Genomic DNA, 26,747 nt, shown 5'->3' with positions numbered 1-26,747 from the left:
AGGGGACAAGGTCAATGTCATGAGGCAACCTTGGATCCTGTTCAATGAGGCCCCCATCAAACTGGTAGAGATGTTACCTGATAGACCAGACCTTGAGTGCCTAAAGGTGAAGGACTTGATGCTTAGGGATGATTCTGGATGGGACAACCATAAGATTGCCAATTTTTTCCCATCTGAGATAGCCACTCTCATCAAACAAGTGGTGATAAGACCCTCTACTTTGGTAAGTGACTTACCAAATGGGGGGAACCAGGAATGGTAGACTCTCTGTGAAGTCTGCATATTTTTTCATGAATAACCACTACACCAGAAAAGGCGTATACTAACGGTTATATCTGTTACTTATATTTTTACTAACGGTTATATCCGTTAGCTCTGAGACGTCACTCTCACTTAGGCCAAATTTAGTAACGGATATAACCGTTACTGATAATAATTTTAGTAACGGTTATATCCGTTACTAAAATTATTTGTAACAGATAGCCAACAACCAATGGCCCGATTAAATTTGTCATTTGTAACGGATATATCCATTAGTAATGGATGTGGTCACTTGTTTACTTAGCTATTGTTTGTAACGGATATATCTGTTAGTAATATACGTGGTCACTTGTTTACTAACTATTGTTTGTAACGGATATATCCGTTAGTAAACTGTAGCCACTAAAACAAAAAAAAAAATCTAGGTCAAATATTGTCCACCATGCACATCTAGTCCACCATGCAGTCTTTGCTACTCATCCCATTTACCATTTGGAAGGTTAGTGTCACCTAATGTTCCACAACCTCATTGTATGTGTTAGCTTCAAGCTTCAATTCACAAGTGAAGCAACCACAGATCGCAACCAAATGTATTAAATACAGATGAATTCCAAAAATGCTAGTAGATATTGTACAAGAAGCACAAACAGATGACACAAAAATAAGAAGTATAATAAGGAACATTTGACAAAAAAATATAGAATATGTTTCTATAGTGCATCTACAATTAAAATAAAAAAAGGCCATGAAAAAGTAGAGCACTTTTTAACTAGATCAACTTACATGTATAGTCACTTTAATTAAGTAGACCACAAGAAAACTGGCACTTCATAACACTAATAGCAATTGCAAATATCATCTTCAATTCATGGTGGCAAATCACCATTAGTGGAAACTACTCGTCAAGATACAAATGATAGCATCTTATATTCTTATGTACTTACAGTGCTTCATTTCGATATGAAGCCAACCATTTACTAGAATGAGTATCCGTGTGTAAATATCCATATCCACTGTTCTCAGTTGTCCTTTTCAGTGAAATCGATGCCTTGTAAAACTTGAACCTCACAAGCTTGGCAAAAGTACGGACTTTGCAAATGAAGCTATTCCATTATTGGAAGCGCCTTGTATCTTCAAAACTGAAGTAACCATATTGTTCAATGAGGCATGGGCTTATTTCTAAGAAAGATTTAAACATTATATAAGCATGTTGAGGGCGATGAAGGGGAACCTCGTGACCTGCTCCCTCTATTGCAACAAAGGTCAGTCCAGCATATAATTGACTCCAGCCACCAATCTAGATCACAAAGAAGAGAAAAGAAAAATGTTAGGCAAAAGATAATTAAAAGTTTCTTGTGTTTAACAATTGAAAAACCAAAGTTTCTCTGTTATTAGACTAACCTTTCCATTGTCATACCAAGGATACCATTTGCTAAGGGTTGGCAGCTCAAGAGCTCATCTTCAAGCCACTTCACAGAACTAACAACCTGCAGGGGACATTTTAAATTGCAAACTCAGATCTGGAACCAATCGACCATGACGAAATGCATGACCATATAAAGGGGGAAAAAGGGCTAGATTCTAGAGCTGCCTGATCATATAAACTTACAAAGCATCCAATTAATAGACAAACAGAGAGTAAAAAGATGCAGTTCTTCTAAGAGTTGACTCTAGGAAACTTCTAATAATTGAACTTGACAGGAGCTATGATATCAGATGAATACTTCTGCTCTAACTTACAAGGGGTGGGGTTCCTTGAGCAATACGCTGAACAGCTACAGACCATTAAGTATTCCACATGTAGGGTCCAACCACAACTTGAAAAGTTGTTCCACTCATGCTGCCCACACTATTCAGTATTGTGGAAAACTTTGTTGGAAGCACAATTTTATGTATTGGCAGTGCCAAGACAAAGAAAGCAATATAGAACCACAAGTTGCAAAACAATTTTAAAAGTGAAGGCTCCACAATTGCAGTGGGATCAAAATCTGAACAAATTTCCGCAATGGCAGGAAGTAGAGATGCCCTAAAAAATCAGCTCCACTTCTGCAGGATAGTATCAATGTGATCAACAGCAGAACAAATTAAGAATGTCACTCTCGCCCCCAAAATCAAACATATATTAACATATGAAAAAGGAATAGCTAGCAAATTAAGAAGCCTCCTCCCTAATGCATAAATCAGTAGAATATACACTACGTAGTTGATGAACCAGAATATACCCTATGCAGCTTGGTATACAGACAACTTAGAAGTGATCCTAGCTTTTAGCATTGCCCCGTCCTCTGCCCAGTCACGTTTTCTTATCTACCTCAAACCAAAACAAGATACTTAAACTCTAAACTAAACAAGAAAGTTAGCACATCATTCTAATAAACAAACTAACAATGTACCTTTAGAAAAATCAATAACGATTGTAACTACTTCTTAGAAACCATTCTAACTTGATCAAGCAGCTCATGTTTAATCGACACTTTATCCACAATATGCCCAATCAATCTCAACTCAATCACTTGCTTCTTCAAACTATCAAGCCCCTCTTCTTCAAACAAAGCAAGACGTCGTCTAAGCATTTCCACTCCTCCATCACTATTCCCAAAATTACCTCCCACTTGATCGACACTACTCCTCCAACCAATATTCCCATTCATTGAAGCCCCACTGGATGACGGTGTCTCCACTTCTCTAAAAACCGAATTACTCAAAGACTGTGACACATTACTAATAATCTCATTTCCCCCCGATGAACTCTGTATCAAAACCGATCCCAGAGGAGACACCGGTGGACAATTATTCGACAATGCAATTAAAAACACCCTACCAATACCAATACCAACATCCTCACTACTATTAACAAAATGAACAACATTAGTAACAATCTCACATACAAAACCCGCAACTTCCTCCACAAAATCACCGAATAATTGACTCGCCTTAACAATATAGCCTAAAAACCCAGCTTCTCTAATCCCTCTCATCTCCCATCAATTAATAGTACTATAGATTGTTGTTGGTGTGTTTCAAACTGTTAACCCCAATTAGAAAAATGAATTAAAATCCCCATTAACAGTGAGAGGGAGAACCGACTAAGGAGCTTACCTAATTGAAGTTGTTCCAACTAAGAAACATGTTTCCAAACAACCATGTGAATTGAGAGAGAGAGAGAGAGAAGTGATCTTTCAATGGCAAAAAAGTAATCTTTTTTTTCATCGTGAATCTAAAGTGAGAGATGTAACATAAATTGAAGAAAAAAGATCGAAACCTTACCTCACTAACATAACTAGAATTTTACGGAGATAGAGAAGAAGATGCTTCAGAAAATAGGGTTATTCAGAGAGGGTTTTATGTTTCCTTAATAACCAAAAAGGAGGCGAAACGGAAATTATAAGTGTTAGCCGAAAAATACTGCCCGCTTCTGATTTTCTTTTTCTTTTTAAATTTATTTAATTTCGTTTGGATCAATTTTCCCATTTTCTCACGGATATAAGTGTTAGCATATCCTAACGTAATCGTGAAACTATTAATAAATATTAATTATGGACTTTAAGTAACGCTTGTGGTCATAGGTTACTTAATGCGTAACAATTATTTCCGTTACTAACTAAAAATTTGCCCTGTTACAAAATAGCAGTTATGGTGTAGTGAACTCTGGATGGCAAGGAGGTACATCCTCCTTTAACACCAATAGCATCAAGACTCTCTGGAAAACTAAAATTTGCCAGACTAGTACTTCACCGTTCTTATGGAAGTGGGGGGATGTCTTGGCCGCACAACCTCAAGGGAGACTATGTTTGTCCTCTCTTTGGTTCAAAGAAAACCATTTGTTTTTCCAATGTGAATGGATAAAGGTGGTTTGGTTTGCCTCGATTTGGGAACAAAGTGGATGAGAAGGCGCTCTCGACTAGTTGGGCCGAAGAGTTTCTAGAGTGGACAAAGGATAAGGACCACGGTATTATGGTGCGCTTGCATGTATTCCCCTACAAGAGATATAGGAGATGAGGAATAAAGCAAAGTTTGGACAAAACACCCCAATAGAGATGGTCGATCACATTGCAAGAGCCTACACTAAGAGGAGTCGATATGTTTGTTTCTTCGATGCTCGAGTGAACACACATCCTTTTAACTCAGGAAATTATGTCATAATGTGGATTTGTTCTATTTTCCCTGGACAATAGAAAAAACACTTTGGTAATCAGGATAAAGGTATGAGAACTTGGGCTTTGGCTTGGGATGGGGAAGGCAAGGCGGGTGGATCACGACTACTTTTAGATTTGATCTTTGGTAGTCAAGGAGGTTGAGATGGTGGGAAGTGGGGCTAGGACCACATCGACCACCAGAGATTGGCTTATAACTTAATTCTCTTAAGAAATTCTCTATCGATTCAGTTTTTGCTTTCACCTTTTGTCCTTAAATTACAAGCTCAAATGTTGAAGTCATGACCATAAGGACATCAAAAACCTAGATGAGTGTTATGTTGAACTGTAGAATACCTTTGATGCTATAAGATATGACATGTTTCTACCGAAAAAAAAATATATATTATTTCTTTGGAGTAAATTTTAGTTTTGTACCTTACCGAAAAGCTTTTGGCATTACTGATTAACTTGTCAAATTTTACTGTAGCGTGTGTTTCTTTTTTTCCTTATGGCTTCTTGTATTTTTTATCTTCTAATTTTTCGTTGCTTTGTGCCTTTGTGGTACGGTTGTTGTCTTGTATTCAACGGTAATTTTGTTTATCGAAAAAATCCAAAATTAATTGAAAATTGGATCTCCAGAAAGAACAGCCGATCATTCGATCAAAGAGTTATGTAAGATGTTTGACTTGTTCATGACTTATTGGTACGTTTTTAAGTTATCGTTAATTACATGTGCAGAAAATGCTCAAGAATCTATTTTTTCCGATCCTTCTTTATGATAAGTTTAACCTATCGACATATAGCTCTTGAATAAAGTCTCCTCTCTTCCCTCTAATGTATCAAATAATGGGATCTGAGATTGCTGCCCTCTTATTTGCTTTCCTTGCTGGCTTATGGTCTCTATCATATTTTTTAGCTCATTAAGAGCAAAGAAAAATGGTTCATTAGGCCTTCCTCCTGGTCCATTGGGACTTCCTCTACTTGGCCACCTTCATATGTTGGGTGATCTCCCTCACCATAGCCTACATAAGCTGGCTAATTTGGTCCAATAGTGTCTATACGCCTTGGTCTTGTCCCAGCAATCGTCGTCTCATCACCTGAATGGGCCGAGTTAATCAATTCACGATTCAGTTTTTGCTATTCGTCCTTGCGGCTGAGTGCATGTTTGGACAGAAAAATCTGGTGTTTGGGAATATGGTCCATATTGGCAAATTTCTCCGTATGTTTGAGAGCTGCTTAGCAATTCAAAGGTTGAGCTGTTTAGGCCCATGAGGAGTGAAGAGTTGGTTAATTTTGTTGAAAAAAATAAGGTTGCAGCTAAATCACGGACTGTTATTGATGTTAGTTAAAGGTTGAATCACTCATCGAAGACATGACATACCGAATGATTTTTGGATTTAAGGATGATAAGTTTAACCTCAAAATCAAAAAAGAAGGTGCGAGTATCGCTGGAGCTTTCAATCTGGCTGACTTTTTCCCTTACCTTAGAGCATTTGATCTTCAAGTAAGTAATCGAATTAGAACAATACGCGAGATTCATTATTTTGGTAATGTTTGGTAATGGTAGCAGTCAATTTCTCCGTATGTTTGAAGTATGACTTTGATTGTGTTTTATGATTTGTTAAAGCAAGTCCAATTTGGACTTGCTAAATTGGGCTACTAAAATGTGCCACACAGGACTTTTAGCTTGCCAAGCCAAATTTAGCTGCCCAAAATAAAAAAATCATTCCAATAACGTATTTTAGCAGATATTAAGTCTGGGAGACGGACGACATAAACTGTGTCGTTTGTTTGTTAAGTTGTAACAGATGTTGTCTGTATAGTTTAGACCATTCCAACGGCTAATTTTTATGAAATTGCATATTTATACATAACTACTTCACACAACTCTCTCACTATTTGCTCACAATTCTTACAAAATTTCTATCTACTCAAACTACAACAATTACTACTCTAACTACAACAATGGATCCAAATGAACAAATAACCATATCAAAAGGAAAGAAATCTACTACAAGGTCTGCAAATTTCTCAATTAAAGAAGACAAGGCTCTTTGTTAGGCATGAATATATGTTGATGAAGATCCAATTGTTGGTGCGGGGCAACGGATCATACACTATTGAGAGAGAATATATTAGAATTTTCGAGAGAGAGAGTTGACGAAAACAACAAGAGAACCAAGAATTTGGTGTCCACTCGATTTGGACACATCCAACGAGCTTTCAACCAGTGGGCGGGAATTATCTCCATTTCGGAGAGGACCACAAGAATTGGCACAATGATCCAAGATTAGTTGGCATATGCAAAATCAACATATTCGTTGGCTCATAACTCATACTTTCAATTTGAGCATTGTTGGGTCCTCCTCAAGAAAAGTCCAAAATTGAATGAAGAATTGGAGAGTCGGTCCACTACTACGAGGAGACAAGCAAACACCATTCTCGATGTAGATGACAAAGTCGTGTCTTCTACACCCACAACGTCGTCAACAACTCTTGGTGACGTTCCAATTGATCTATTTTCTACACAAGTTGGGGATGGAAGTGGTGGTGGAGGTGGAAGTGCAACAAAAAAAACGAAGTACCGGGAACAAGGGGTGAGAAAGAAATATTGAAGAAAGGAGGAGAGAATTACAAGATGATGGAAAAGTATTTGGCACAAATGATGAATGTCGTCACCGATAGGGTGAAGTTGATGAGCTCAAGAAATGGAAAGATGACAACAAAATATTAGCACAAGACACTTCGACTCTTGAGCCGGAAGCTACCGAATACTTCAAGATGATGAAATTAATTGGAGATAATTCTCCAAAAGAGAGAGAGAGATAGTAGAACGTTTGGAACTCCAAATGGTGCTTCTAGTGGTATAGGTGTTTCTAGTGAGGGTGCGTGGTGTTTTTACTAATTAGATTAATTTCAACAATGTTGTTAACTTTTTCATTTCCATTGTTGTTGTTAGTTCATTTCCAATATTATAATTTCAATTTTAAGTTTTAATGTAATTTTAATTTGAATTGTCTTGAAACAACGTGAAGTCAAACATAAATAATACTCAAACAATAGAACAAACATAGATAATACTCATACTACATTCTTTGATTTGCACTATATTGCCAAATGTGATTGATGAGGTCAACTCTTAGTTGAACATTAGTTTCTCTGTTATGAATATGGCGAAGTGTATTGAGTCTTCTTGCAATGTCCTCATGTCGATTTCCTACAACATGCAATGTGACTGGGGGCTCCCAAGAAACATCAATTTGCCAATCTTCGATATCAATTTCTCATTCATCCTTGACAATCATATTATGTAAAATGATATACGTCTTCATTATCCGATTAATGTCATCATATCCCTATTTCACATTCGTGTCGGCCTCTTGATTATCCCCCACCTAGCTTGTAAGACACCAAATGCACGTTCGACATATTTTTGACACGCTTCTTGCATCTTAGAAAAGAATCCATCCCTTTGAGTTATTGGGTGAGGAATTGTTTGCACAAATGTAGCCCATTTAGGATAAATCTCATTAGCTAGATAGTAACCCATTTTGTATTGGCGACTATTCGCGGTGTAATTGCAACGAGAAACATCACCACGCATAAGATTGTCAAAGAGATGAGAACGTTGAATGAAGTACGTTGACGTCATTGTTTGAACCCGCCATACCAAAAAATGCGTGCTAAATCCACAAGTCTCTATCGGCAATGACTTTCAAAATTATCATAAGTTTCTTCTTATGTCCTACATATGTACCTTGTCATGTCGTAGGACATATTTCTCATTGCCAATATATACAATCCAAGTTTCCAAGCGTACCCGAAAAGCCACGATTTTTACCTTGTTGAATTAGACGTTAAATGTCTTCTTCGTTTGGAGCCCTCAAATATTCTTTTTCGAAGACCGCTATCACAACATCACAAAAATGCCTTAAGCTTTTGAAAAGAGTGCTCTTTGCTATTTGAACGTATTCATCCCACGCATCCGCACCACAACCATATGCAAGCAAATGAATACAAGCAACCACCTTTTGCATACCCGTCAAACATGGCTTTCCATTGCCATCAACCTTGTATATGAAATACTTGTCATGGTCAGAGACGGCTTTCAAGATTCGGAGAAAGAGATGGTGTTGCATCCTAAACCTCCTATGGAAGACATCAAAGGGACACTTCAAGTTTTGCACGAAGTAATCCCTCATAATCCTATTGTGAGCCTTGATTCGATCATAATAAATGTATTTTCTACCGGTGACCGAGCCTCGATGACCACAACTAGTTTCGTGCATGTCTTGTAACAACGAGAAGATAGGTAAGAACATGTTCTTATCATCATTCACCATGTTATCTTCTTCGGATGAGGAGCTTGATTCAACATAGCGAGAAGAAGACGTCATTTTGAATGTGAGAAGAAATGTTTGCAAAGTTGAGAATGGTGAGGTTTTGATGGTATAATGAAAAAAAAAAGGTGAGTGAAGGAGAATATTAGAAATTTGTGGTCTATAAAGTTGACACAATAAATAAAGTTGGTGGAATGGATGAATGTGATTGAAACAAGAAATTATGCATGTCTTGCAACAACGAAAACATAGGTAATAACATGTTCTCATTGTCATTCACTATGTTCTCTTCTTCGGATGAGGAGCTTGATTCAACATGGCGAGAAGAAGACGCCATTTTGAATGTGAGAAAAAAGGTTGCAAAGTCGAGAATGGTGAGGCTTTGATGGTACAATGAAAAAAAAAAGGTGCGAGTGAAGGAGAATATTAGAAATTTGTGGTCTATAAAGTTGACACAAGAAATGAAGTTGGTGGAATGGATGAATGTGATTGAAATGGTATAAATGAAGTTAGTTGAAGCTGTAAGGGTTGAGGATTTTAGAGTTGAGACTTTGATAACAAGTAAATGCACATGAGTGAATAATTTGTTAAATTTGGCTAAGTAAAAATCATGTTGAATGCCTGGAAGGTACGGACAGCAGTCTGCCGTCTGTCCATTTAATTAAAATGGGAGATAGACGACACGTACAGTTTCTGCCATCTGTACACAAGTTACCAACGGACGGCAGAAATTGTGTCGCCCATCTCCCGAAACTTAATTATGGTGGCTGCTAGACAAGGCCACAAATTTGGCACACTAGCCAAATTTATGACCTTTCTAGCAGCCCCATTAGAATAACATTTTGGTGTTTTGAGTGCTAAATGGCCCTTTAACAGCCCATATAACACCTCATTGGACTTGCTCTTAATGTAACTAAGGCCCAAATTAAGTATCTATGTCTACATAAAGTAAGACCGCCGCGTCAAGGAGAAAATGAAAAGGAGAAAAAAAACGCAAACTTTTGTGGACATCTAAAAAATAATTAGTTGTTGTTTCTAAGGGCATCTCCAATTGAGGGTGTAAACCATATAGAGTGTAAAGTTTACACTCTAAATATAAAAAAACTCTTTCCAATGGGGATGGTATACCGTAGATAATAGAGTATTAGTTGATAGATGAGGTGGGGAATTTCCCATCTCGCTATCAGTTGATAAATAGCTCGGGCGACACTTTAACCAACGTCCGAACAAAAAAAAATTCAAACGTCACTTTAAGTAACGTCCCTTTCTAATTCTAAAGTAATTTTTTAACTCGGACATCACTTTAAGTGACGTCCCAATTTAAATTAAAGAGGGATGTCACTTAAGTGACATCCGAGTTTAAAATCTATTTTTTTTTACACTTTTCCATTGGAGTATAGAATGTGGATATTCATAGGTTATATAATATTATACAATTAGAGATGTAAAATCCTAATGGCACCTACGTAGAGCCTAGGTATGGAGATGCCCTAAGCAGGTCATGAATTTTATTTATAAGTACTAATCTCAGTTAATGTGACGTGTGATTGGCAATTCAAAATTCAAATACATTTGTGTTTATTAAGATCCTAGCCATAAAAGATAAATGATATACTTGTGCATCAATATATCTAAACTACTCTAAAATCCGCGACCCTCATCTACAGCCTGCAATTTACTCCTGTATTTTTTAGTAGATTAACAATATTACCCTTCTATGATTTAAGCAAAATGCACAACGTGGGTGCATCAATCTAATATATATATAAATCTATAAACTATTGTTATCTCTTTTGATATTCCTAACCCCCCTCCCCTCTGGAGGTTTTTCTTTAGTTAAAAAAAAATGCCTCGACGAACAAAACGTATCATGAAAGTTATGTTAGTGTAGGTAAATTTATGGTTCAAGGAACAATCCATTTGTTAAGAATAGTTTTTTCTTTTAATCCATGCTCTTATTAGAACATAAGAAAATTCCTTTTTCCAGGGTTTTGGTCGCCGTATGAAGGCTATTAATATGGTGCTGGATGGATTTTTGGAGAAGATCATTGATGAACATGTACAAGATGCAAAAAAACTACATGGAACACATAGGGACTTCATCGACGTGATGCTATCCTTGATGGAATCTAATAATGCACGGGAGTTGCACCTAGGGCGTGACCATATCAAAGCAATCATGTTGGACATGCTTGCCACAACAATGGATACTTCAAGTACCGCAATTGAATGGGTCATTGCCGAACTTCTGAAGAACCCGCGTGTTATGAAACTAGTTCAAGAAGAATTACAAATTGTCGTTAGCTTGGATAGAATAGTTGAGGAAGCAGATTTGATTAAATTGGACTATCTGAAAATGGTGATCAAGGAAAGCATGAGGCTTCATCCAGTAGCCCCATTGCTTATTCCTCATGAGTCCATTGAAGACATAACAATCAAAGGATACTTTATACCAAAGAAGTCTAGGGTCCTTGTAAACACTTGGGCAATAGGAAGGGACCCCAATGTTTGGTCTAGCAATGCTGAAGAGTTCTGTCCTGAGAGGTTCATTGGTACCAACATTGATTTTCAAGGACAAGATTTTTGTTTTCTACCGTTTGGATCTGGTCGTAGGAAATGCCCAGGGATGCAATTAGGTTCAACGGTGGTTGAATTAGTACTTGCTCAATTGGTTCATTGTTTTAATTTAGAGCTTCCGGATGGTATGTCACCTCATGATCTAGATGACCTAAAAATTTGACCGAAAAAATTTGATGGCAGTCCCACATTGCCAAGAGCTAATCATCTGATGGCAGTCCCAACTTTTCGCCTGATCGATGATCAACGTATTTTCCGTAGGCCGGTCCACTATGCAGCCTCTATGTTTTCCGGCTAGCTATTGTATAGCAATTTGGTTATATCCACCGAATATTTTCCAGCTTCTATTTTAGCATATAAAATTTCCGATATGTTTACGTAGAGTACTGGTCGGAAGCCAGAATCATGTTGCTTTTGACCAATTTTTTAAATGTTTTGTTGCTTTTCCGATTGGTATCTCCGGAGTTTCCGAAATATGACTATATCCGAAAATGATGCAATAACTTTAGATTAGGCGTCTATGATTTATCCGATATTTCACTCTATGGTTCCTTTATGAACCGAAGTTATTTTGGGCCTTGACGTGCGGTCCTATCATGTTGCTTTGGAATTTTATTAAATGTTTTTTTTTGTTTCAAAATGACTAAAGAAAATGATGCAATTATTTTTTTCACTCTATGTTCTTTATTTTGAACGTGTTTAAAATGCCTTTATAAGGCTGAGTTGGGGTTTTGAGAAGGCAATACTACACTTCAGCCTATGAACTTGCTAAAATATTCTACTTTACCTCATATACTTTTTTAGAACGCAAATGCCGCAAACCATCTTAAACTTGTAATGAAATTCAATTTTACCTATCCAGCTCATTTCATTTATCCGACACAATGATGTGGTAGATGATACATGTCTTGTATCATCGTGCTACACGCCATATATCATTGTGTAAAAGGGTGATACATGTCATATATCATGATCATGATATATGACATATATCATCTGCCACGTCACTGTGTCGGATGAAGACAAAAAACACGTAGCGTAAAATAAGACACATCAGCAATCCGGTGCCTGAAATGGAATTTCATTACAAGTTTCAAGTGGTTTGGCACTCTAAAAAAAATAGATTTGCGCTCTAAAAAAAATATATATATATGGGGTAAAATGGAGTATTTTAGCAAGTTCACAGTGTTATAAGCGGTAGTACTGCCTTTTGAGAACACACTACTTCGTTATTATTATTATTATTCTCGATCAACTCTTGGTTAAAGATTGATTATTTATCATCATTTTTCTTGGTTAAATAACCATATTTAGATTGTGTGAGAGCTAACATCGCGCTTTTCATACATTAGAAAAGCAAGGCACTGGAGTAGCAACCAACTTGACAGGAAGGCTTATATCGAGATATTGAGTCCTTAAGACAACAATTTACTTCTTAGCAACTAATGATTTGGCGGACAACAATATCGACGAATAAGAAGAATTTAAACCAGCAACTAATGAACTATTTGTGGACAACGGTATTATCACTGGCCAACAAGCAAAAGATTAATAGTTTAGGAACTAGTTGTGTTCGTGCATTTAGTGTTTTAGAAATCCATTTTCTGTGATTACGGCATTTGTAAGAGTATTATTTCTTATATATCCATAGTACCCATTACATGAGTTTATATAGACTAATTGTTACAAGTAAATCCCATAATTCTAGGAGAAGAATAAGGGATTGATACTATTCTATGGGAAGTTTCCTATCACGTAATTATATGATAAGAAACTTGATATATATCCTAACACCCCTCCTCAAGGTGGTGCGTGGATGTCATTCATGCCCATCTTGATAAGAGAATCGGCAAGCACATTTGTTGCCACAGCTTTAGTCAGAATGTCTTCAAGTTGTTGAGCTGACCGGACAAAAGGAAATCTGATTATGCCCGCATCAAGATTCTCTTTTATAAAATGTCTGTCTATCTCTACATGCTTGGTTCTGTCATGTTGAACAGGGTTATAAGCAATTTCTATGGCAGACGTGTTATCACAATAGAGATTCATTGCTTGTAGAGGAGGAAATCCCAATTCAGTTAGTAATATTTTCAGCCATAGTAATTCACACACTCCTAATGCCATACCGCGGTATTCAGCTTCTGCGCTGGATCTTGAGACTACCGATTGTTTCTTACTCCTCCAAGTCACAAGGTTCCCCCCCAACAAAAGTGAGATAGTCAGAGGTAGATCTTCGATTATCAATGGAACCTGCCCAATCGGCATCTGTAAATCCATCCACATTCAAATGTCCATGTTTAGAGAGACCTTTGCCCGGAGTCGACTTTAAGTATCTCAGAATGCGCTCTACAACATCCATATGTGGCTGGCGTGGATCATGCATAAATTGGCTTACTGTACTTACCGCATAGGCAATATCATGTCGAGTATGAGACAAATAAATCAATCTCCCAACAAGTCTTTGGTAGCGTCCTTTATGTCCTCTTGGATCACTCAAGCAATGGGAAAGTGAGTGGTGCCGCTTCAATGGTGTATTAGCCGGTTTGCACCGAAACCCCTGTTTCGGTCAACAGTCTAAGATGTACTTTCTTTGAGATAGAAATATACCATGATGAGAGCGTGCAACCTCAATTTTGAGAAAATACTTGAGATTGCCAAGTTGTTTCATCTCAAATTCAGAAGTCAAATGACATTATAGACAGAAAATTTCATCAGCATCATTACCTGTGACTATCATGTCATCCACGTATATGATCAACACAGTGAGTTTACCATTTTTATGCTTCAAGAACAAAGTGTGATCAGCATTGCTTTGTTTGTAGCCAAACTTGACCATAGATTGTGTAAATCGACCAAACCATGCCCGTGGAGATTGCTTGAGTCCACACAAGGCTTTCTTGAGCTTGTATACTAATGAAGTATTCTCGAATTCTAAAATTCCTGGAGATGGATCCATGTACACATCTTCAGTAAGATTGCCATGTAAGAAAGCATTTTTAACGTCAAACTGTAGAAGAGGCCAATCTTTATTAACAGCCAAGGATAAGAGAACTCGCACTGTATTGAGCTTAGCCACAGGTGCAAATGTATCTTGATAATCCACACCATAGGATTGAGTATATCCTTTTGCCACCAAACGAGCTTTATATCTTTCAATAGTACCATCTGCTTTGTGTTTGATGGTAAATATCCATCGGCAACCAACAGTTTTTTTTCCATATGGTAAAACAACAAGATCCCAAGGGCCATTTCTTTTAAGAGCATCCATTTCCTCATCCATAGCCTTTGTCCATTGAGTATCTGTCAAAGCTTCCTGCAATGTACTAGGTGTAGCGACAGATGATAATTGACACACATAAGATGCATATGAGTTCGATAGTTTGCATGAGGAAACATGATTACCTATTGGGTATTTGATCTTGGCTTTGGGGTCAGGTTCATATTGAATAGGTGGTATACTTCGATTAGTACGTGGTGGAAGGGTGTAGTGAGAATTTAAAGTATGTTCAATTGAAGGAGAAAGAGATACCTCAGGTAAATGCCGAAGAGGGCGGTGGTGATGAAGTTGCGTGATGGATTGGACTATTTGTTGGTAGATCAGTAACATGGTCAACACCGCAATACTGTCTTCTGGAGTATTCTCCCCACTAGTGCCACTCTCAATACCAGCAATACTGACTTCTGGAACACCTTCTGGAGTATTCTCCCCTCCGAAATTCCGTGCGGTGCAGGTTTCTTTGGTGGAGTAATACAATTCGGATTCATGGAATACAACATCCATAGAGATATAAAATTTGTGAGTAATGGGATCGTAACATCTATATCCTTTATGAGTTGTTCCATATCCAACAAAGGTATATCGTATAGCTCGTAAATCAAGTTTAGTGCGATGTTTGGAGGATAAGTGCACATAAACTACGCATCCAAAAATCCGTGGAGGCAAACGAACATAAGGTGGAAGAGTACAGTGTTCTGCCAGCACATCTAAAGGTCGTCTAAAAGACAGAACACTAGATGGTGTTCTATTCATCAAATACACAGCAGTACTAAGGGCTTCCCCCGATAAGTATTTTGGAGTATTACCTCCAATCAACAAGGAGTGAGAAATTTCCAGAAGGTGGCGATTCTTCCGTTCTGCAGTACCGTTTTGTTGAGGAGATTCTGGGCATGAAGTATGATGAATGATTCCATTAGATTGCATAAAGTCAGTCAATTCTTGCTTAAAGAATTCTCCTCCATTATCGGTGCGAACAACTTTGACAGATATACCAAATTGTGTGAGTATCATTTGATAAAAACGTCGAAATATCATACAGACATCACTTTTATGTTTCATCAAATATACCCAAGTCATTCTAGTGTAATCATCCACAAATGAAACAAACCATTTTAATCTAGTGGGGGTAGATACTGGAGATGGCCCCCACACATCTGAATGTATCAATAAAAAAGGAGTTATACTTTTAGTTGTTGATGAAGGAAAATGAGTACGATGGCTTTTAGATAGAGCACAAGTTTCACAAACCATATCCGAAATATTACAGCCAATAAATAATGAAGGAAAAAGCCGTCGAAGATAACCAAGTGACGGATGACCTAATCTCTTATGCCACAGCCATATTTGCTCTATATTGTCTTCCAATTTCTGTGAACTTACTGCATGTGCCAAGCTTTTATTAACTGGTGGAGCATCACCTTCCAGATAGTACAATCCATCACGCAGCTTACCACTACCAATCCTCTCCTTGGTATGGAAGTTCTGAAAAAGACAGTGAGTAGGAAAGAACAAGCCAACACAATTATAAGCTTGGATAAATTTATTTACCGAGAGCAAATTGCATGCAAGAGAAGGAACAAATAGAACATCAGAGATAGGTAATGAAGTAGGTAAAATAACTGTACCGATACCAACAATTGGTACTGAAGCGCCATTGGCATTAGTAATGGCATGTTTAGAATGAGATGCAAATAATTGACTAAAGTTAGATGAGTTGCATGTCATATGATCGGTAGCACCTGTGTCAATTATCCAATCGCTAGACGTAGTACAAGTAGAAAAACTAAGAACATATTTGGACATACCAGTTGATGCCACCAAACCTGCAGAAGGTTCACTCAGTTGAAGGGTTGGAGGAACAACATGTTTGAAAGTGGAACTTGTACCAGATACCTTCTTACCTTTAGGATGCCAGTCCGGGTAGCCATGGAGTTTGAAACATGTTTCAATAACGTGATTATCTCCATTACAATGGCTACATTTGCGCCCTCCTTTCTTCAGGTCAGGCCGAGATAAATTTCTGCGAGTAGCCATAGCGACGCTATCCACAGGTGCCGCACTGCCCATCATAGCATCATGCCGGTTCGCTTCAGCACATATCATGGCATAAGTCGTTTGAAGATTTGGGAGAGGGACTGTGGAAAGAACGTGACTGCGAACCCCATCCAAGTAAGAGTTTAAACTAGCGAGAAAGGCATACACTCGTTGGGAATTGACCTTGGATGTATATCGCCCAATATCAGTGGGACACTCCATAATACAGTCATCAATGGCATCATATTCCTGCCATAATTTGCATAACTTCCCAAAATATTGAATAACAGTGCCACCATTTTGACGAATAGATAATACCTCACAATGCAATTGGTATGCTTTGGAAGCATCTTGACTGACAGAGTAGGTGAGCTTAGCAGTATCCCAGATTTCCTTTGCAGTGGATAATCTACGAAACAAGGATCTGATATCCTTAGTCATGGCATCAAGCAACCATGATTTAATCATACAGTTGTCATCCTCCCAAACCTCATCTTCAGGGGAGGAAGTGTCGACTGGAGCAGCCTTAGTTTCGAAGATGAATCCCCAGCGCTTCCGGCCTCGAAGTTTATTTCGAGCATTTAAGGACCACTCAATGTAGTTCGTGCCATCTAGGCATTCAGGGGTTAACAAGGATAATATATCCTGATAACCATTACTTGTTCTCACTGGTACATTTTCAGGTGTAGACATGGTGTGTAGGCAGCGGAAAAAGGAAAGAGGAAGATGGAGGCTAGGGTTTGTAGAGTGGATCGATACCTATACTGATACCATGTAAGAGTATTATTTCTTGTATATCCGTAGTAACTATTACATGAGTTTATATAGACTAATTGTTACAAGTAAATCCCATAATTCTAGGAGAAGAATAAGGGATTGATACCATTCTATGGGAAGTTTCCTATCACGTAATTATATGATAGGAAACTTGATATATATCCTAACATAAGATGTCTAGGATGATAACCAAGATTGAAGGTAGAGGAAATGGCATCAAGACGAACGTGGTCAATATGGTTGATATTGCAAATGCTTTGGCCAGGCCTGCATCTTATGCAATAAAGTTCTTTGGCTGTAAACTTGGAGCCCAATCCAAGTTTGATGAGAAGACGGGCGTGTTCAGTGTGAATGGTGCTCATGAGACTGCTAAGCTGGCAAGACTTCTGGAGGACTTCATCAAGAAGTATGTGCAGTGCTATAAATGTGGGAATCCCGAGACTGAAGTAATTACTACGAAGACCGATATGCTCCAACTCAAATGTGCTGCCTGTGGATTTTTGTCTCGTGTGGACAGCAACGGGGACAAACTCACTAATTTCATACAAAAATGGATGGAACAACTCAATAAGGCCTTGTTTGGCAGCATGAAGGTTGAAGGAATAAGACCCTGTGTATACTAGGTCTTAGTGTTTGGTACCGTCCATATGAATTGGGGCCACAACTAATGAGTAGGGCATAAACCAGGTAGATTGTGAAACCAGAAAAAACATGTATAGTGGATCTTTGGGTTATTGTGAAACCAGAAAAAACGTGTATAGTGGATTTTTGGGTTTAGGTGAGATAACGTAATACACGAGAGAAATACAGGAGAGATAAAATATCCTTTTATTATTCATTCAAGTTATACACTCAAAAAATTGAGCCTTTTTCTTCATCCACTCATTTTCTTCTTTCACAAATTTCTCCCTTCACATTTCCAAATTAAAATTAGAGGTCATAAACAGGAGGAGCAAGTAACAAAAAAAACATAAATGGTTTATGGTTTTTTCTTCTCCACCGTCTCTATTCCAATCGACCGACCATCACTTTGATTTTTCAATGAAATTATGTTGAATTGAAGTTTGGTTTTTCTTTTTGAAGTTATTGATACAGGTTTTCTTTGGTCCATTTGTGTGTGTAGGTTTTTTTTTTGGGATTTTTATTCCATTGGGGGAGTTGAAAAAAAATAATAATGAAAAACAGCACGAGACAATCTCTCTAAAGAAAAAGGGACCAAACAGTTTCTAGAGTAGCTACTTTTTGAGTATCCACCACTTATTTTCCATACCCTAAACACGGTCGAATACTACCGAATTTCACATGGCCAAACAGAGCCTAAGGAGAGGAGAGCTGAGAAGGAACGACTAGAGGAAGGGGTTGGGAATAGCGGTGCTTAACGAATTTTGCTGCTAACAGAGTAGAGTTGGAAACTAGAAGCACCCCAATCACAATTTTGACTCTTGTATATAGTGAAAAGACTATAACATTTACTAGTGCTTAAGTTCATAATCTGTGTCCTAAATTACAACTGTCAAAAATGCTATAACAGTAAGAATTTGCTTGCTATGTCTTAACGGACTGTAGTCTTGTGGCTAGCTGTAATGTAAGATTAACAAAATTACATTCTACGGTGAGCTTTGGTATTCAAGTTTTTTTTGCAGAAATATGACTAGTTGTTTAATCCTTTTCATTTAGGCCTGCACTTCACTATTGATTTTTTCACTTATCATTTAAGTATGCAGTGAAAGAAATAAATTCACCATTAGTTAGGATTACATTGTACGAAAGTGGACGTAAATAGAAACAAATAATAAAGGGAAAACAAGTTGTTTTGGTTATTAATGGAGTAGGGCATAAAGCTGTTCACTCTTAGAACTAATAGCAAATATTGTTTCCCTACCTAAAAAACACACATATAATTAACAACTAGATAACTGCTAAGTAGTGGGAGTGTGAGGAAGGTGGAGAAAAGAAAGGGAGAGATGAGTTTGTGGGTGGGAAGAGAAAGAGAGTTAGAGTTGGGGAATGAGAGATAGAGAAAGAAGAATATGTGAGGACAGATAGACAGAAACCTACTAAACTACTTTTTGTTCCACTACTCCTAAAAACGTTCGCTCGGCTCACTCAATTAGACTCTTAGATGCCCGGGGCATAAGTATGGTTCACATAATTGTTTACGAGCTATGTGTCCAATATGTGGTTAGGAGGAGGTAATTATCTTTTGCCGAAACAGAAAAAATAAAAATAAAATGTCGGCTATAGAAAAAAAGTTTTCCAAAAACAGACAAAAGAGCAGCCGAATAGAAAATGTTAATTTAATTAGGGTTCCTAAAAATAAAATAAAAAATCATATCTATAAATACCTTTCCTCATTATTTCTTCTTCTTCGCTTTATCAACACACGAGAGAGATAATAAAAAGTGAGGCTAGGGTTTCTTTCTTATTCTTCTTTGCTTCTCATCTTCAATCAACACAGTCATCAATCCATCAAAGGTATAAATAATTCTTTGTTTTTTTTTTTTTTTAATTAGATCGATTGTTTCGTTTTGTTGTTTGATTGATTGACTGATTTGGATTGCGATTGAAGATCTAATTGTTTATGTTAGTAGATCTGATATAATGAATCGTTAGTCAATAGTTTGATTAGTTTTGTGTTCATCGTGAGCTTATATATATTGTAAAAGTTTGCACTTTTTAATAGAATTGAATATGTGATTGATGACATGTTCACTTGTTATAAGAATTTGTGTTATTGGTATAATAAACCTTTGGATGTTTACTGTTTATCTTGCCGAGGTTCTTATTGTGTTTAATCAAATCTTTGGTGTGATGTAACTCATATACATGCTTCTGAGTCAATGTCACTTTGGTTATATGATGATATTAGAAACGTAATTAATTTTTTTGGCAATAGTCTATCCGTTATTGTCCTATAGAATTTCAATTTTGGTAATTATGAAGCATCATGGGATTAGATACATTGTGATTGCGTTGGTCTTTTTAGCTTGAGCTTGATTAACTTTTATGTAAAGCAATGACTTGTTATTCCTTTGTTCGTATCATGAGTTTGTTTACCATTTTAGTAATGCAATGGTTTTGGTGGTCTTTGTTTTCTCATTGTTTCTATTTATATTTTTGCTCAGAAAATTGCAGATTCATCTGCTGTAGTTGCAGAGTGTTAAAGTGGAGGGTGTTTTTGAAGTTTCTTTTATGTCTGAACGGGCTTCTCTTTTTTGGGGATCTATTGGATTGCTTGGAGAGTATTGTCCTACACCTAGGAGAAGAATTATACATTCTTTTGAAGAAGTTGGCTGTATGCATTTAGAGCCATTTCAGGAATATTTACCTGCTTGGGGTTGCTACCGTATGCAGCCTTTGTCAAATTCAAAGTATCAATCTTTTGAAATCAGAAAAGGAAACTTTAAGCTAGAAAATATTACTGCCTCTGACTCTGCTATCTGTAACTCCGCCATCTGTTCCCTCTGATAATTTTCCTGGTAGTTTTCCTGTTTTGTACAAGATGGCTTTGCAAAACATTGGAGCTGGAAACAGTGATGATGCCTTCTATAGGTATAAGATGCCCAAGATGATAACCAAGATTGAAGGCAGAGGAAATGGCATCAAGACAAACGTGGTTAATATGGTTGATATTGCAAAGGCTTTGGCCAGGCCTGCATCTTACACAACAAAGTTCTTTGGCTGTGAACTTGGAGCCCAATCAAAGTTTGATGAGAAGACTGGTGTGTCCCTTGTAAATGGTGCTCATGAAACTGCTAAGCTGGCGGGACTTCTTGAGACTTTCATCAAGAAGTATGTGCAGTGCTATGGATGTGGTAATCCCGAGACTGAAGTGATCATCACCAAGTCCCAGATGATCCAACTCAAATGTGCTGCCTGTGGATTTGTGTCTGATGTGGACATGAGGGACAAACTCACTAGTTTCATAATAAAAAACCCTCCTGAGCAGAAGAAGGGATCAAAGGATAAAAAGGCAATGAGGAGAGCTGAGAAGGAACGACTGAAGGAAGGGGAGGCTGCTGATGAGGCCCTGAAAAAACTGAAAAAGAAGGGTGCTGTGAGTAAATCTAAAGATGGAGCTTTGAAGGGCGCTGTAATTAAGAAAAAGGCCGCTTCGGATGAGGAGAACACCTCACCTACCGGCAGTCAAGCTGATGAGGATGAACCTGCTGATGACAATGATAATGTTCAGTGGCAAACTGATACTTCTGCTGAAGCAGCTCGTCTCCGTATTCAAGAACAGTTGAGTGCTGTGACAGCTGAAATGGTTATGCTTTCCACCATTGAGCAGGAGAAGGAAAAGACAAAACCAGTCAAGAAAGCTGGAGCTGTTACCAAGAATGGTACTGAAGAACCTGAAAATGAAGTGGAAGTTGTTGAAAATGGGAATGGGAACGGGAAAGCTAGCACACATGAAAAACTTGTTGAGGAGATCAATGTGAATCTGAAGAAGGGATCTACAGCAAGCCAGTTGCAATCATTTTTAGCATCACTTGATTCTACTCCCGAAGAGGTTATGAATGCTTTGTTTGAGGCTTTATTTCACGGTCTTGAGAGGGGATTTTCCAAGGAGGTAACCAAGAAAAAGAACTATCTTGCTGCTGCTGTGCAGAAAGAGGGATCTCAGATTCTTCTACTGAGGGCTATAGATGATTTCTGCAGGAAATCTAAGCCAGATGTTGTGAAAGAGGTAGCTTTGGTTCTGAAATCACTATATGATACTGATGTACTGGAGGAAGAGTTCATTGTGCAGTGGTATGAAGAAGGTTTGGCAGGAGCAAACAAGAATTCACAGATTTGGAAGAATGCTAAGCCCTTTATTGAATGGCTCCAGAGTGCGGAGTCCGAGTCAGAGTAACTATAAGAAGCCTCTCCTTTGTTGGGCTTTATGCTTTTATATGTGTTTTATTAGTCTTGCTGTCTGTGTTCTAAGAGGTCTAATGTGTTTGTGTTCGCTATTTTATTCTAGTATCTTGTCAGTAGCTGTATGCTATGGAAGTTCCGTATTTGGTTTTAGAATAAGTGAAGCATTGCGCAAGTGTAAGTCCTCGTCTTTCAGTCAGGATTGTTATGGATCTATTCTGTTTTTATTTAGTAATGTCTTTTATTTCTTTGGTGCGAGTAGTTGTAGTATTTGGCCTTTGTAGTGAATCATATGTTTCTATTTCTTTTCAACATAAATTCAAGTGTTACAGTACAGGTAAGGAGGTAAATCTTAGTTTTCACTTTTCAAGAGTTCTTTTTTCCAGGATGGCTACGAAGAGTGGCTGCAGAATTTTTCGAGCTAAATTTTACATCTCTGATTAGTTAGCTGCACTTTTAATTTAGGAATCCATAATCTGGCAATTTTCATTTTTCAATGTTAGTTAAGACCTACGAGTGTCAAACCACTGGTCTTGTGCCCTTGTGGTGGTAAGGCCCAATAATGGCTAGACCTTACAAATCGGTAGTGAAGTGTGGAAGGTTACTCGTCTGAGAACTTTTGTTAGAGCTGGTGCAGAAGAGGCCCTCTGTGAGACCTGGCATCATCTGATTTTGAGACTAGAATTCCAAAATCTTCCAAGAACACACTGAAGGTGGTCAATCTCTCATTGATGGTTGCTATTGCAGTAGATTGGTAACCAAACGGCAAAATCGTATAACAGTAATAAGCAAGAAATTCATGGCAGATTGGTAACCAAACGGCAAAATCGTATAACAGTAATAAGCAAGAAATTCATGGCAAATATCTGAGGACGCAAGCTTATTACATTACCACCAGAAAAGGCAATGATTTCATAGGGCATTAGCACAATTAGAAAGTAGCTAGAAAACAAGTACCACGTAACATGATGATTTTCGTCCCATTCTTCTTCTTGCAGTTTCAGCTTGGAGCAATAGTTTAATCCAAGGCCCAAAATATTGTCGATATATCCGATATATCTTGGTAAATTGGTACACCGATATCGATATTTTCGATATATATCTACTAAATATTGAACCTTTTTTTTCGATATATATTGAAATTTTCGATATAAAACTTTATATTGCCGATATAATTGATATTTCTAATATAATTGATATATATCAGTTGATTTTTTGACTATTGTTTAATATAAATCCGATATTTTAAATTATTTGGATTGGTCACCAAAAAAATAGATATATCCGATATTTCTGATATATATCAGTTTTTAGATACACCGATATATTGATCGATATCGATATTTTAGGCCTTAGTTCAATCCCTTTTGAATGCTGTGGCAGTTTCTGAGACACTTCTACAGTTCTAGCAGTTGCATATGTCCCTAACTCCCTATGCGACAAGAAGGTTTGAGTGGTTTTGAATGGTATGCCGAAAGCACAGACGATTTTATAATAAAAAAGTATTGCAGTATAATTGAATCACGAGATCCAAATGAAAGTGTCCTCATTTGAATTTAGTCCGTCCTTTGCGAGTATGTTGAAGTGTGGCTGTTCTTCTTTCCAGTCAAAATCACACAAATGTCCAATTTTTTTCAAAAGAGAATTGACTGGTCACCGAATTTCTAAACCAATAAACAGTAAAAACGGTAAAAGTTTCTTAATTTTCAATATTTATTAATTTTAATTTTTTTTTTTCTGATTTTTATAACAATAGATAGCTTTATATACATTTATTTTAATATTCTATTTTCTAAGTTGCAAATATTTGTAAAATATAGTAAGAAATAACGGGACTTTATATATATATTTGTAAATTTTGGATTTAATATAATGTCAAAATAACAGTGATTTGATGCACAATCACACAGTGTCATACTATTTTATGTTTTAATTATTCATAATTTTCCTGATTTTTTTAAATAAATTTGTACGAATTAAAACAAATTCAGAATTTGTGATTATGCATTTCACATCTCTCTTTTAAACAGTAGTATATTTCAGGAATTATCGTTGTATCTATCGTTGTATCAGGTGAACTTCTCCAAGAGTCCAAGCCTCCAAAGTCGGTAATTTATTAGTTTTTTTTTGTCGCTAAGTAAACATAATATATTATAAGAATAAAGAATTACATGGTTTGTGATTTATGAATTTATTAGAGGATATTGGAATTGTTGAAAATGAAACAAAGAATTATCAAAAGAGTAATATAAAGTACGGTTAGGCTAGGTGAACAGCCAATTTTCGGACAGCCATCGAACAGCCAATTTTTTACCGTTAGATCGTTAGATCATCTAAACTAATATCAGAAACCAACTTTAAGCCTTAAGCACGATATTCCGATATTTTGATATTTCAAAAAATCACTATATACGGTCTCCAAAAACAAAACTTACTATACTGATTCAAACAAAACCCCAAATTACACCATTTCAAAATCAAAATCAAACCCCAAATTATTTAAACAAATTGGATTCAAAATCAAAATCAAACCCCAAATTATTTAAACAAATCGGATTAATCAAAATCAAACCCCTAATTATTCAACCGAAAAATTCAAACAAATCAAACCCCCATTCAAATTTTGGACCAATTTCAAACCCTCATTTTCGATTTAAGGTATGTTTTCTTCGTTATTTAAAAATATATTGTGTTATTAACTACTTGTATGGTAATTTTATTAGGTTGTGTTTATTGGCCGGATGTTAATTTTATATTTTAATTTCCTGCGGCCCGATTTATGCTAATACACAACCGTTAGATCACCCAAAATTGTGCATGTATGGAGTCAACGGCAGAAAATATAACAATCAGTATCAACGAAGATGTAGTTGTTGGGTCTTCTTCGAATAAATCCCCGGATAGAGAAAAGCATAAACTAGTTGCTCCATTTGTAGGAATGATTTTTAATAGTGTTGACGACGCAAAGACTTACTACAAACAGTATGGTCTACAAGAGGGATTTGAGACTCGTGTTCGGTCGACGGATAGGAAAAAATGTGTGGATTTTGCTACGGGTTGTTTAATGGTTTGCGCACGTGAAGGGGTCTATAAGAGAGCAGTGGGAGAAGTGGGTGTTTCTAAGAATACGAGCACTGTCAAGTGTAGTTGCCCCGCTAAAATGCGTATTATGAAAAGAAAACACGAAGAGATGTACTCTGTAAGCTGCGTTGAAAATGAACATAGCCACGGTTTGGTTAGTCCAGCAAAGAGAAATTGTATGAGATCGAAGAAAAATATGCCTGAAGCGGCAAAGAGGTTGGATCGAGATTTTTAGTGAAAATGGATTACCTGTCGGAAAGGTCGCAGCAGTGTTTAATGGGGAAGAACTTGGGTTTACAAAGAAGGATTGCTGGAACCATCATTATGGTTTGACTAGAAAGATGCCTAAAGAAGGTGATGCAACTACCGTGGCTTAGATATTTTATCGCGAAGAGTGCCGAGGATCCTCGGTTCTATTATGCTATTGATCTAGATGAAAATGGGACTTGCGAAACTTTTTCCCGGTTGATGGGAGGTCTCGAGTGCGATATGAGTATTTTGGGGATGTTGTCTCTTTTGATACCACATATCGTCTGAATGCATACTCTATGCCTTTTGCCCCTTTTTTCGAGTCAACCATCATATGCGATCGATTCAGTTTGGTTGTGCGTTGTTACTTGATGAGACGAAGATACATTGATATGGTTGTTTAAGGGCCCGCTTGTGCAGCCATGGGTGGTAGTCGCCAACCGCAATCATCAACGACCGGGATAGAGCGATGATCGCAGCCATTGCCAAAGTGTTCCCTAATACTGCCATCGTTCTCGTCTTTGGCATATTATGCAAAAATTTCAAGAGAAGTTGTCATTTACTAAAATTGAGACAATCGGTAACCGATTTGAAGAACACTATTTCTTTCGTATAGGATTAGTGATTTTGAAAGAAGATGGCGTACAATAATAGAGAATAATGAGTTGCCTAAAAATCCTTGGTTGACGAAATGTATAATATCACGGGAGAGATGGGTTCCTTGTTATCTCAAGAACACATTTTTTTCTTTGGTATGCATACAACCGGGAGAAGTGAATCGATGAATTCTCATTATGACCAATTAAGAAATTTGACAACTAGGCTAATGGAGTTTGTACATGGTAATGAAAGGTCTTTGGCTTTGATTGCTAGGAATGAAAGAGATTATGATTACCGCGACCGAGAGCATAGTTCACGAATTGTGGCTAAAGATGCTTTTCTCCTTATGCATCTTTTAGCGTCGGTCTATACAATTAATGCATTCAATAAATTTAAGGAGCAATTAGAGAAGGCAAAGATGGAGTACAAAATTGATGGGGACGAGATTGTCAACAATGGAATCGGAAGCTACATGGTAAAATTCAGAGACCCGCAGAAGAAGTCCGTTTGGAAAGTGAGTTTCAATAGAAGAACCTTAGAGGGAGACTGTGA

At 37.2% G+C, this 26,747-nt stretch overlaps 2 protein-coding genes, 1 long non-coding RNA gene and 1 pseudogene across 6 annotated transcripts; 3 read left to right on the top strand and 1 right to left on the bottom strand.

Annotated features, from left to right (window-relative positions):
* Positions 1–925: 925 nt before the first annotated feature.
* On the bottom strand, positions 926–3,662 carry LOC147490957 (uncharacterized). Of its 3 annotated transcripts, XR_015198876.1 has the most exons (5): positions 2,655–3,518; positions 2,484–2,568; positions 2,002–2,307; positions 1,663–1,748; positions 926–1,558 (listed from the first exon to the last, which is right to left on the bottom strand). It is a non-coding gene; the product is annotated as an uncharacterized LOC147490957 (long non-coding RNA). The 3 variants fall into 3 exon arrangements; XR_015198877.1 differs by lacking the exons at positions 2,484–2,568; positions 2,655–3,518 and adding an exon at positions 3,529–3,650; XR_015198878.1 differs by lacking the exons at positions 2,002–2,307; positions 2,484–2,568; positions 2,655–3,518 and adding an exon at positions 3,529–3,662.
* Positions 3,663–5,275: 1,613 nt separating this feature from the next.
* On the top strand, positions 5,276–11,612 carry LOC147490956 (cytochrome P450 CYP736A12 pseudogene; annotated as a pseudogene). Its single transcript, XR_015199405.1, has 2 exons — positions 5,276–5,901; positions 10,725–11,612. The product of XR_015199405.1 is annotated as a cytochrome P450 CYP736A12 pseudogene (transcript).
* Positions 11,613–19,543: 7,931 nt separating this feature from the next.
* Positions 19,544–22,513, top strand: LOC147490955 (Translation initiation factor IF2/IF5). Its single transcript, XM_086568016.1, has 2 exons — positions 19,544–19,877; positions 20,528–22,513. Exon 2 carries the CDS (start codon positions 20,905–20,907, stop codon positions 22,258–22,260), a length of 1,356 nt encoding a protein of 451 aa, XP_086424142.1. The 5' UTR covers positions 19,544–19,877; positions 20,528–20,904; the 3' UTR covers positions 22,261–22,513.
* A 2,573-nt stretch (positions 22,514–25,086) lies between these two features.
* LOC147490954 (protein FAR1-RELATED SEQUENCE 5-like) lies at positions 25,087–25,581 on the top strand. Its single transcript, XM_086567148.1, has one exon. It carries the CDS (start codon positions 25,087–25,089, stop codon positions 25,579–25,581), a length of 495 nt encoding a protein of 164 aa, XP_086423274.1.
* Positions 25,582–26,747: the final 1,166 nt, after the last annotated feature.

The sequence above is a fragment of the Coptis chinensis genome, chromosome 6 (genome assembly GCF_015680905.1).
Source record: "Coptis chinensis isolate HL-2020 chromosome 6, ASM1568090v1, whole genome shotgun sequence".
NCBI lineage: Eukaryota > Viridiplantae > Streptophyta > Magnoliopsida > Ranunculales > Ranunculaceae > Coptis > Coptis chinensis.
This window is presented reverse-complemented; position numbering and strand designations above follow the sequence as displayed.